Below are 13,539 nucleotides of genomic sequence, written 5' to 3' on the forward strand. Positions count from 1 at the left end.
CGTAGTTTTAACAGCCAGAAACTATCCACAAACAAACTCATCGTTCTAAATAATATAATTAAACACTTTTTGGTTCTTGATCGACATAGTTCCTACATTCCATTACATTAGGCCTACATTTAGCATGTATACCAATTTTACATAACCTCTCATCGGTTACGCTCCAATTAAAGTCCGGGCGACAAACTTTGGCTTAACTATATCAACGCATCCATAAATGGTTATTTATACAGTGTCCCCGTGTGTTCCATTAACATGGGTTAGGCCACCATAACTCCTCCCACTTTTCTAAAATAATGACATGGCCTTGGTTACAGTGACCTCAAACTCAATATGGAGCCTACTGACATTGCCATATTTTCATTGGATGACATAATTTCAGTTTACGCTTAGTACTATAAGTTAATTTTCATAACATTCGTCGGTCGTAAAACATTATGACTTCTTTAGCAATAAATAACACAGCATGCGAATAGGAAAGGGAAGATTAATAATAATATTAGTCCTATGTCTTCTGAGAATACATATATGTATATAGTTAATAGGCTAGAAATTCATTCAAAAAATAAAACTAAAATATCATTACGTACGTAGGCCTAATTATTAGGTGAGTAAAATTAAATTGTTGATGATGGGGTATATGATGATGATAATGATGATGATATTTGGTGATGATAAAGACAATTGTGATAATAATAATGGCAATTATGATAATACTGTAATAATAATAATAATCAAAATTATGATTATCATAAATAACAATTATGCTTAAAATTCCAAAATTTAAGATTCAAAGATACAGAAAGTAAATTCACCTATACCCACATTGCTCCAGATTTAAAATAAGCAGATGCGAATATGAAAGGGAAGATTAATAATTTAGGCCTATGTCTTCTGAGAATACATAGTGTATATAGTTAATAGGCTAGAAATTCATTAAAAAAAATATACTAAAATATCTTTACGTAGGCCTAATTATTAGGTGAGTAAAATTAAATGATAATGATGATGAGATTTGGTGATGGTAAAGACAATTGTGATGATAATAATGACAATTATGATAACAATAATAATAATAATCAAAATGATGATTATCATAAATAATAATTAGGCCTATGCTTGGAATTTCAAAATTTAAAAAAGATACAGAAATTAAAGTCACCTATTCCCACATTGCTCAAGATTTAAAATAAGCATCATGTTGAAAAATGTTATATGTTATATGTTATTATAATTAGTATGTACTGATAGTTGTTTCTCTTTTAAATAAAGATTTTGTTTTGATTATTTAACCGAAATGAATAAAAAAAAATAAAAAAATGATGATAATAATGATAGGCCTACTGATGCTGTTGATTATTAATAATAATTTATAAACATTTTAAGGTAATTATTAGAAATTAACCCGGACTTATAATTATGTAATTCTCATAACTACTTTATTCCAAAATATTTACACAAGGCTAAAAATATACGAGACCTTCACAACACATCAGCACCAATAGTTGCTGGATGCACCATTGGGTGCTTCTCCTTTTCAAAACAAAACTCGTTTCTATTTCTCTACCCTTATCTGCAGCCTTCTTATTTTTTATTCATTTCATAAAAATCCTTATTAAAGATTTCTTTCATGTAACAGTTTTAAAAGAGTGTAGGCCTAAATTAGTTTAATAATTTAAATCATTTTGTTGATTAAAATAAGAATATTATATCGATGACAACATTGAAATAGGAAATATTGTTTAATATAATAAGCGTAAATACTCTTAAGTAGGCTAATTATAATTTACTGAATTTGTAAAAATTACTGTAGGTAAGGCAAATTAGGTCATATATCTATATTCTTTATTGATTGATAAATATATACGTTATACCGAAACAATATAACAAATGGATCTTTTTATTAAATTTAGATAGTAATATTAATTATTACAGTGCTGAGGTTCTAAACATTGTCAAATGATCGTGTGATTGCTCTCATTTAGGCCTAATAATTTAAGTTAAGAATTCTTTCGTAATCACAAAACTGTGTTTTAAAACTTAGCTCTAAAATGAGAAGACCTACAGGCCTTTTTATAGTAATGTAATTAAATAAACCTAGGCCAACCGCTTCTGTATTATCGTGTTGATGCTATCCCACCTTCACGAGTTTATCCCTCATACATATTCAATGATTTCATTGCGTCTTTTAATTATTTCCCCTCCTTCTTATTCCCATTTTAAGTCAACCGGTTGTAATACTTATGAGAGATTCGTGAAACCAGTTAAGAGGTGGGGCTAATATGATGTTGTTGCCAGGCCAACGCTACATTAGTGTCTCTCCTTATTTGGTAATGGAATGCTCGCCGTAGGAACAGGCAAAGCGCGCCACCCGTGTACTTCTGACGGCTTACATTACCACTTGCAAACATCTCTAAATTAGGGAAGCGCTGTCTTTCCATATTTTCTCAAAGAATTTCACCCCAATTAATATGAGTGGCTAGCGGTGGTGTTCAGGTCTCACTCCTCTTCTCGAAGGCAAAGGAACTACTGCTCTATCAATCCGTCTTGGATATTTTCTTGTGTAGCTACTATACCTCGTAAGTGAAACTTTTTTTTAAATTGTATCTTCGAATGCTTAGCTAGGATAATTTTATACACTGCAGATTAAATCAATAACATTTTCCTATTGAAACATTGGATTATTATTCAAGATATACCGTATATCAATGGGTACCAGGAATTACAACTCAGTATATCGAACATGGATGTATACTGCTAGCATTTTCTAGCTTGATTATTATAGATATAGATAGATATAATTTCGGTAGTTAAGTAGGAGAACGGTTTAAGTTCAACGTAAATTTGTTATAGCTGCATCATTAGAAGTTGTATACCATAAGAGTAGGATTGGGCAACGCCCACATGTAGGCCTATACTGAGAATGCTGTATAACACTGGCCTACTATAGAGCCTATTTACTCTATAGGACACACTCATGGTATATGAATACTATAGATGAAGAAAGAATACTAAACCGAAACTAAGTTTAAGGTGCCGGAGACTAAGATCACTCCCATCCTCGAACCAACCCAACCCCCTAGGTATTTTGAAGTAGTTGATAGAAAACATATGCTTGTTTGTTGAGACTTTTTACACTCAACCAAACGTGATAAAGTTAGCGGATAATATTATCATGGCATCCCAAAACAGGATGGGTTACTAAAACATGCTAACCAGATCACGAATAGGATAGAGTCTGGTGTTTAACATTTAACATTTATAGCTTCAAAGATGGCCACTTAAGTTTTATCTAAATAAGTACCGCGCTAAACCTGTTATGAATCCTAAAACTGAATACACAGAGGCCTATTGGGCATCAATTATGTTATGATATTTCTTCCATATATGGTATTATTCAACTTTGTATAAGGCTAATACATAATACATAATTAGATATAATACTCAGACTAGTGTATTATTATTTTTTTTATGGAAAATGAGCAACAGCAACGAAAATAACTTCACAATGATTTTAGTTATCTTATCTTAGGCGTGGCTAGCATCTGGAATCCTGGGAGTTAAAACCCAGTTATATAAAAAAAGTTTTTTTCCGTTGAGGGCAGTAGTTAATTTTGTTGAATGAATTTAAAATAATACTTTTCCATTTTTAGAAAGATTTTGTTTTTAAATTTATTCCGGCCAATTATAATTATGTACACTACTATTAAAGCTGAATTCATTACGTAAGAATATAACAATTAATGAATAATAATTAATAACAATAATTACCAATTGCAGTTTTTATTTAACATATTTTGTTTACAGAAATAAATCAAAATGTGTGACGACGATGTTGCCGCCTTGGTAGTAGACAATGGATCTGGTATGTGTAAGGCCGGGTTTGCCGGAGATGACGCCCCAAGGGCCGTCTTCCCATCCATCGTAGGCCGACCAAGGCATCAGGTAGGCCAAAATTGAGGTGACATCCATCCAAGGACCATCCATAATAACACTCTCATTAAGAGGACCCCAATTAAGACTTTTAAGTCTATTTGCCATTAGCCAATAATATATATTCCTCAAACATTCATGACTTCTGATTGGTTGTCCTTTACTTTTCTTGCTACAATTAGTACATAAAAATAGTATTACGCAAGCGCATTAGCTTCCGATTCGAATATGGGCTTTATACAGGGCCATTTTCGTCTTGTCAAGTCCAATCTTTTAAGCCATTCTTATTTTTAATTAGTAGGCCTAGTCATCGAATGTTGGTCTCTGGTCATGGGTGTGTTAAAAATGTATTCTTGTACCTAAAACATAAGGCCCCATCATACAATGTTTATGCTTTGCAGGCCTATTACTTTACTACTATTATAATATAACATAACTTTTTCATAGGGTGTGATGGTCGGTATGGGCCAAAAAGACAGCTATGTAGGAGACGAGGCCCAGAGCAAAAGAGGTATCCTCACATTGAAATACCCAATTGAACACGGTATCGTCACAAACTGGGATGACATGGAAAAAATCTGGCATCACACATTCTACAATGAACTCCGAGTAGCCCCAGAAGAACATCCAGTACTCATGTCAGAGGCCCCACTCAACCCAAAAGCCAACAGAGAAAAGATGACACAGGTAACACTAACATTAGTTCGTTGGACAAAATGTATAAGGTAGATAAAATGATAATATAGAATAAACGTTATGTGATCTGTGTTGTTATTATAAAACATTTTCTCTCACAGATCCTTTTCGAAACCTTCAACTGCCCAGCCATGTACGTTGCAATCCAGGCCGTCCTTTCACTGTACGCCTCTGGACGTACAACTGGTATTGTTCTTGATACCGGAGATGGTGTAACCCACACCGTACCAATCTACGAAGGTTACGCTCTACCACACGCAATCATGCGTCTTGACTTGGCTGGTCGTGACCTCACAGACTACCAAATGAAGATCCTCACAGAGAGAGGCTATTCTTTCACAACCACAGGTGAGATAATCGGAAGTTGTAAATGCAATAAGTGTGGTAATTTCAATAATAGTGAATAATGATCTAATAATGACGTCAATGAAAACTGAGTGACGATTACAATGACTTAATTATTTGTTTGTTTAAAATACCAAGCAAACATCCCCATCTCGAAAAAATAAAAATTAAATAACATTCTAACCGGTGTTACTGCTAATTCACATTTCAAATTCAATCAGTTTCCAAAAGTATACAAATTAAATAATTACAAAAAAATCTCCTCTACAGCTGAACGTGAGATCGTTCGTGACATCAAGGAAAAGTTGTGCTATGTTGCCTTGGACTTCGAACAAGAGATGGCAACAGCAGCATCAAGCTCATCCTTGGAAAAGAGCTATGAACTTCCTGATGGTCAGGTCATCACCATTGGCAACGAACGATTCAGGTGCCCAGAAACTCTTTTCCAACCAGCCTTCATTGGTAAGTTTTGGTATAAAGAAATTTAATTCAATTCAATTTTTAATGCGAAGTCGACTTCTCACCCCATGATCATTATATGGAGAATTACAACATTGTGTCTTTCCTTTCTGCAAGTTAATTTCAATTGTCATTATTTGCCTCATTCCTTACGTATTGAGGCTTGCAAGTATATTAAATAATCTTACGACATCGCTTCTTCTATCACCACTTCTATTGAGAAAGTATAGATAGGTTTCCAAAGTGATTTTTTGCTAAAATTGTTATATCTCTTGTCACCAGGTATGGAATCTGCAGGTATCCATGAAACCACATACAACTCAATCATGAAGTGCGACATTGATATCCGTAAGGATCTGTACGCCAACACAGTCTTGTCTGGAGGTACCTCAATGTACCCAGGTATTGCTGACAGAATGCAGAAAGAAATCACTGCTCTTGCACCACCAACAATGAAGATCAAGATCATTGCTCCACCAGAGAGGAAATACTCCGTATGGATCGGTGGCTCCATCCTTGCCTCCCTCTCCACCTTCCAACAGATGTGGATCAGCAAGCAAGAGTACGATGAATCTGGTCCATCCATCGTCCACCGTAAATGTTTCTAAATCATCAAACTTTATTAATTTTCTAATTGTAAAGATCTCAGCGATGAGTCTTATAATCTAAAAAAACATGTGCAACAAAACGGATCTGGAGTCAATTTTAGAGCAGTGTCGTTAACATCTCAGATTGCAAGAAGGGGAGTAGAGAAGGATTAAATTGGAGAAGGAGTAAGAAGTTATTTAAAAAAACAAACTATAGATCATTTTAATTAGTGCAAATACAGTACAATATTGAGGTGCTACAGGCGAAACTCTTCAGTAGGCCAATTTTTAGCAAGTAGAATTAGCAGAAAACTTAAAGGGGGAATTGGTATTTAATCCAATGAATATTTAATTTATTATATTTTTTAATTATTTAAAATAGCCGAATCGACAGGCAATATCGAAGAATGACACTCGACGGGACATACCTAATAATCCCGTATTTACATCCAATGAAAGCATTTTCTTATTTGGGTGTTACAGCTAAATCCAACTATTATCAATTTACCTCGCAATTTTACATTTAAATAATTTTCCTTGTAAAACAAACTTGTAGAATATTTTCTTCTTTTAAGTGTATCTTTTAAGGGTATTCACAATAAATGTAGATATTTTATAAGTAGAAAACACAAACGTTTATTCGTGTACATTTTATTCTTGTGGGCAAGAAAGTTGACAGGAAAAAGTGACGAATGCACAACATTGACGAACTCATTAAACAGTGACGACAGTGTACATTAACAGTGACGATTGGACGTTCAACTAACAAATGATACTAACGAAATAACGTGAAAACAGGGCAACTGAAAAATAGTAATAACAATATTAGACAATGACAATGATGTGGATGACTTTAAATCACCTAATAAACATTTTTGAAAATTGTCAGAACCGTATCAATCATAGCTCCTCAGAAAGTGACGTACAAAAAGAGGTTTGTCGAGGGCGCCGAACTTGAGATAATCTGTCGCCCACAGGACAATGTCGTCATACCGAGAGACCACTATAACAGAACGTCTTTAACTTATGGTTAACTGTTAAGGTCCATGATTAAATCATACCAGTACTCACTTGTTTTTAAATGTTGGTAGTACATTCCGTGTTAACTTCATTTCTTCACAATTTATCCGGTTAATGTTAATGTGCGACAAAAACAATGAAGAGGTCTACGAAATCATACGGTATAATCAGGGATGTAAGACCACTTCTGGTTCTGTGTAATTCTTACAGTAATTTCAAATTATTCAATTATTTATTATAGGCAAGTATTATTCACATTACAATTAATAATAATAAAAAAGCTGCTAGGAATTTGGAAAGCACATGATTCTGTTAACAACTTGGTAACCTGCAAACTATGGATGAAAATATGGGTTAAAATAAATAAGTCTTTTTTAAAGGGCGTAGGCTGGTTTGAGAGGTGGACATCTTGTTGGTACAAAAGTATTATAAAATCGGAACCGAAGCTGGACGATGCAATGTAGGTAGCAGAAACCAGTACAAAGTTAAGCTGGACGATGCAATGTAGGTAGCAGAAACCAGTACAAAGTTAAGCTGGACGATGTAATGTAGGTAGCAGAAACCAGTACAAAGTTAAGCTGGACGATTCAATGTAGGTAGCAGAAACCAGTACAAAGTTGTTTGAGGGTCTATTCGTTTATGCTCGCCAGGTGCCTTGTTTTGAAACTGTTGAAAGTAGAAAATGGGTGCATTTGCTCACTTGTCAAAAGCAGAACTTCTGTCTCAACGGGACTATGTGCACGTCCTCCCCGCGCTTATGAAGCGGTCTCCGCTTATAGACCTAGACGAATTGAATAATGACTTAATAGATACATGTTTTGTCTTTGCTTTATTTGCATAAAATAACATTATACAAAAAGTACAGTAATAAGGAAAAAATATGTCTATTATTATTATAAACTTCAAAACTTGTATTTTTTGGTTTGCACAGTAAAACAAATAAAAAAGAATAATTGTAAAAATGTTCAAAAGTTGTTAATGTTTCAACTATCTTATATTTACTTGAATACATTCCTTACGTTACAATGCATTGTTATTGTATGAAATAATCTTCTAAAGTGAACTATTTCAGAATGTTTTTAGAATACTCTAAAAGTTTAGACAAACCTTTACAAAAATAATGTTTATCTTATAAAGTGAATAACATAAGTGAATGGGTCTCAATAGAAAAAAAAAAATTTTTTTAATAAATTAGAAAAAATAAATAAATAAGAAAAAAATAAAATAAATAAGGGAAAACAAAGAAAACATAATAAAAAAGGAATTAGAAGTAAACAATCACACTTTATATTTCAAGTCCAGTGAGAAATACGTACTGTACAGTTAGTGTGAAAAACAGTAGTAAATACATACAGGTATGAAAGCACAATAATTGAACATCTAAACTACCAACAAAGACAATTTTAATGAGGCACTTTGGTTGTACAGTATTACTGGGAATCAAAACTAATTGTTGACGCCTACCGATCCTGCGCTACTGTAATTTCGCACCTAACCAGGCATAAAACTGCACACTCACTATCACCGCCGCGCAGCGGGTAAATATTTTAAAATTGGGACAAGCTTGCGAGATTGAGTGCGAACGTACAGTAGCACCACGTATTGCATTGACTAAACATTAAACATACATTTACAACTATGCTCCAGTGGATAATATGGTATAGTACAATTTATAATTCTTAAACACATTATTAAAATGTTCTACTTTAAATGATAGCTCCGGGGATAAAGTTTCTATTGTTTATCATAATAACCCACTTTTTTTCCGTTGGCGGTAAAGAAAAAGAGCATTGTGAAATAAGCCATTTTTAAAAAGTGGTTTATATTTCCAAATAAACAATAGAAATTTTTAATTCGGATCTACCCTTTACATTTGCATAGAAATGCTATGACATAATATAAAACCCTGAGATAATAGAAATATAGACGGTTTAGATATATATATATATATTAACATACTCCAATATAAACAAATAACAAGACTAAAACTAGATATACTCTCTCCAATACTATACAGTTTTTTTCTTTATAATCTCACGCTGTAAACAATATATACAAGTAAAATGAGCAGCATAATTACAATTACAACATTTATAGCCACTCAGATGCTATTGGAAAATACAATAGGCTACACTATTGTTATATAGTACTGTTTTTCTTAAACGTAATATGTTCAAACAATAAAACAAGAAACTTCTGTTAATATCATTAGTTATTATTATAATAGCTTAATATATTTCATTAATTTTTCCTGAAAATTAGGAGAGAATGCAAAAAAAAAAAAAAAAAAGGGAGGGGGGTTAAGGTCACATGACTGTAAAGTGTGCCCATCTTAGATCTGCCTTAATAAATCTATTTTTTGTGTGCATTTACAAAATAACACTCCATTTAGGGACTTTTTTTTAATGCAGTGAAAATGATTACAATGTAAATTGTATTGTAATGCATTGTAATACAAGTCATTTGCAAAATTATGAAAGGTAAGAAATATTAGAAAAATAAAAAAAAAATAAACATTTTAGGTCAATAGGAACTTTGGCTAATACATATATTATATCAAAACTTAATACTTAGTCTAGATTAATATTTTTTGGAACTTGGCCCAGTTCATAATACTTGTGTTGAATATCTGTTTCTTTAACAGTAACAACTCGAAAACCAGATTTATCTTCTCCCATTTGGCAGCCGACAGCAGAGGTTACCACAACTTCCAAATCTTCGTCAAATCCACCTGCATTTTGATGATAATGCCCGCAGAATATTTTCTTAACTCCTAAACGATAAAATTAAACCAAATTTTATTAAAGATAACTACATTATTTGACAATCAAGAGCATAATTGATAATAATCTAAGAGCAATATTTTGGAAAGAATAATTGTCTTGTCTTTAAAAGACCATTGAGTGATGCTCATTACACTTGTTATGTGAAAATAGGGAACTGAAAATGAACACAAAGCCGACGGAATGTCCATGAAGTTAATTTTAACTGGCCTTCCGGTCAAGTAAACCACAGATTTGGTGGCCTGAATCCAAACTTATTGGCCTTCAATGATTTTAATATCTGTGAAAAACAGGCCAGTTACTGGAAAGTTTTACATGCCTGCTATGGATTTTACTGGACAGTGGATCTGTATTAAATTGAACGCTGTGCTCAGGTTATATACATTATCTCCTAATCCTATTTGTTATCATTGTTTCATCATCATTATTGATACAATTAACAAATTATTATGGAGAAATTATTACAACTACGCACCTGCATCATGAAACCTTTTTAACATTGTCTTCCTGACATCTATATCAATATTAAAATATTGATCCTCTTCATCTGGAGATTCTAAGAACCATGGAATATGGTGGAATACCACAAGATGTTTCCATCCATCATCTAAAAAAAAGTGATTTAGCTAATTTGTTATCGTACATAGTTTGACTGAACTAACCGGATTATTATTACAAATATCCTACTTGGTTGTTTTATATTTATTTATTGCTTGTTTCCCACTAGAAACACAACAAAAGGACGTAACCATAATGCAATCGGGTTGACCAATGACAAGTGACAGTTCAAATAACCACTGCTTGTGATTGGTCAAATTACTTGCATTGCACGTACGTCCTTGTGTTGCGTTGTAGATAGATCGAATCAAATTTCTATCACCAGATCCTGGTAGTGGTAATAATATAGTTCTGTGAAATTACTGTATGTCATACAGTAGTATATCCAATCCTACAAGAATGTCATAGTGGTTTTGTTTTGTATGTAGTCAGGTACACTAGCAATGTCACTGCAAAAAAAAAACCACATTTCTTTGAATGACAAAGAAGCCAGTTATTAATACAGGGTCAGAGGATTTCCAGCTTCCTATGAGATTTGTGTATTACGTAATAATAAGTCAAGCGGTATGAAACAACAATTTAGTTTTGTCAATTGTTTGTTAAATCAAACTAGGGCCTGTTTCACACTAGCAGACTGTAATCCAGATCGGAGCTAACTGTTAGCTTGCCAATCGCAGAACGTGAGAAAGTACTTCCAAAAGAGAAATCAAAGGCATTAAATGTACAAGGTTACTACAGTAGCATATAACCCCTCTCAATCTCAGTGAATCTCATAGTGTTTATTCACCACCCATCTCAAAATATTTTTTTTTTCAATCTGTTTACATATTATTAGGGGTCAACCTGATGTTTGATATTCAACTTAAAGTGTTGACACTGTCCAGAATCGAAGGTGTTTTACAATTAAAGGGAACAATGCACCGAGCTAAATACATAACTAAACACATCAATGGCGAAGGATATGAGATAATCAGTTGTTACCTCTTTGAAAACACACTTCAAAGACATAATATGGTTTGCAATATTAAAGATATGATATGAAAATCTATCTATATAATTATACTGCACAATTACAATAATACAAATTACACACATTAAAATAATATTGACAGATCAAAAGAATGTTGGAGGTAGATTTGTAGTCATTATGGTAGTATTGAGAAGGGGCTGTCAATTAAACACTACAGTATATCATATTCATTGTGTATAATAATAGTAACAATGAAAAATATTAAATTGGAGGTAGGTTTAAAGAGTCATTATGGTAGTATAAAAGGGGTTCTGATAAAACAATAAAACAAACCTTGTAATTGTGTCTTAAGCCACACATCTTGTTCTTCCTTCTGTTCTGGAACTTGACTTGAGTCTTTATAATACTGTGAATTTAGCACCAGGAATTTGACTCCACCAACCCAAAAACTGAAGTAGTCATCTCCGAACGATTCCTTATATTTTTCTACGCTATCTTGTGTAGGAGAGTTCCCAACATCGTGGTTACCACACACGCATATCAGTGGTATATTGCTGTCTAGCGTTTTAAAATCTATTTTAAAATCTTGTATCTGTTCTTTTTTTACTTTGTCATCTGATGAAGTACCTAGTTTAAAAAAAAGAAATTAATTAGGATGGATTAATTTGTTTATTTTTTAATAAGAAATTCCTTTAATCTTTATTTTTTGTGTCATTGTATTAGTAAAGTACTTATCTGCACCAATGCAGTTATACCCCTTTCACATTAACAGCAGAATACACTTAGAGACAATCAAGTGTCTTCTATCTAGAAATGCTGGAGGGATCGCATTCATAACTGTTCAATAAAAAAGCTTTTCCACTCACAAAATATAAATAAACTTAAATTATAAGTTGTATGACATACTTTACCTGGAAATGAATCAACTAGATCACCACAGACAATAAAAAACTTTGGCTTCGGATGCATGTTATTGGCTGCATCTATGGCTCGTCTGGTAAGCTTTCGTTCCTTATCCCATTTACTACCGTCTCCATCATCAACATAGCTGTCAATCATTCCATACTGTGTATCAGCTGCTTGGATGAAGCAAAAGTTTCCATTCCATTCACCTTCATCATCTGAAATAATAAAAAAAAATACAAACTTTAAAATGTTTTCAAGACTGGTCAGATAGAGAAATACTTGATTGATAGGCCCTACAGTAGGTAGTGCAGTGGTATGTCGTGTGGTTCAAAGTTCGGCAGCCCAGACTACTGTAGCCAGGGTCTCCCTGAAAAAGTAGGGCCTAGAGTAGAGGTAGTACCAAAAAGGTAAAGATAGCTAGCTACTAGGATATGCTAGAGGGAGACCTACAATTTAGGCTAGGCCTAGGCCCATAGTTTAGGGCCCCTAACTGGGCTAGCTAGCTTGTATAGCTAGTAGTAGGCCTGTATTGTAGTGGGGCTAGTAGTAAGCCTGGTTAGCCTATAGTATTAGTAGTAGGTCTGACCTATAGAATAGGCCTATTTATATAGATATAGGCCTAATAGTTTAACTTCTCACCTTTTTGTAAATTACAAATAACTCTTTCGCTCGCACGACGTAAAGATGAAGGATCTGAAGCCATTTTCAAACGCACACACACTACACTTACGCCTCGTATATCAACAATAATTCTGTGATTGATCAATATCGTATTTTTCTTTTAGAAGATCGATCACTCCAAAATGTTTGCAGCGGGAAGTGTGTTGCGGAAACACGTAATAAACAGAGTTCCTGCCCTCATGCGGTAGTGTGTAGCTCGTGGACTATCTAGAGAAATACAGATCAAGTACTCCGGCCGCGGTTCGTTCCGGTGTAAGATTGAAATGTGTCCATCATTCAAAAGTGTCCGGGTGGACACTTTTCAGCATTGCATAGTGTCCAGTTGCAGGTTCGCGGGCGTTGTCCAACAATTTAATGCTGTCCGACCCGTTTAATAATGTCTGACCCATGGATTGAATTACGTCCGTGGTTGAGATTTGAGATTCAGGTTTTGATCGCGATCTTGTCTATATTATAAGTGAGAGAGTTTGTACGTCTGTTTGTTCGTTATACAAATTTGTGTTACTGCACGTAACCTTACATATGAGGTATCAAAATGACTGGAATTGTACCGGGAATGTTCTAAACTATATTTGAACATCATCCGCCATCTAGGATCCAA

At 33.7% G+C, this 13,539-nt stretch overlaps 2 protein-coding genes across 2 annotated transcripts; one reads left to right on the plus strand and one right to left on the minus strand.

Moving 5' to 3' along the window:
• The first annotated feature begins 2,419 nt into the window (after window positions 1–2,419).
• LOC144840855 (actin, cytoskeletal) lies at window positions 2,420–6,653 on the plus strand. Its single transcript, XM_078696903.1, has 6 exons — window positions 2,420–2,579; window positions 3,808–3,945; window positions 4,381–4,620; window positions 4,731–4,977; window positions 5,245–5,436; window positions 5,716–6,653. Exons 2-6 carry the CDS (start codon window positions 3,820–3,822, stop codon window positions 6,039–6,041), a joined length of 1,131 nt encoding a protein of 376 aa, XP_078553029.1. The 5' UTR covers window positions 2,420–2,579; window positions 3,808–3,819; the 3' UTR covers window positions 6,042–6,653.
• A 2,775-nt stretch (window positions 6,654–9,428) lies between these two features.
• LOC144841363 (serine/threonine-protein phosphatase CPPED1-like) lies at window positions 9,429–13,030 on the minus strand. The gene is made up of 5 exons (XM_078697681.1): window positions 12,897–13,030; window positions 12,263–12,472; window positions 11,685–11,978; window positions 10,299–10,430; window positions 9,429–9,813 (listed from the first exon to the last, which is right to left on the minus strand). The coding sequence occupies exons 1-5, from the start codon at window positions 12,958–12,960 to the stop codon at window positions 9,611–9,613; spliced, it is 903 nt and encodes a 300-aa protein (XP_078553807.1). The 5' UTR covers window positions 12,961–13,030; the 3' UTR covers window positions 9,429–9,610.
• Between the last annotated feature and the right edge of the window lie 509 nt (window positions 13,031–13,539).

The sequence above is a fragment of the Antedon bifida genome, chromosome 4 (assembly GCF_963402885.1).
Source record: "Antedon bifida chromosome 4, ecAntBifi1.1, whole genome shotgun sequence".
NCBI classification, from domain to species: Eukaryota; Metazoa; Echinodermata; class Crinoidea; order Comatulida; family Antedonidae; genus Antedon; species Antedon bifida.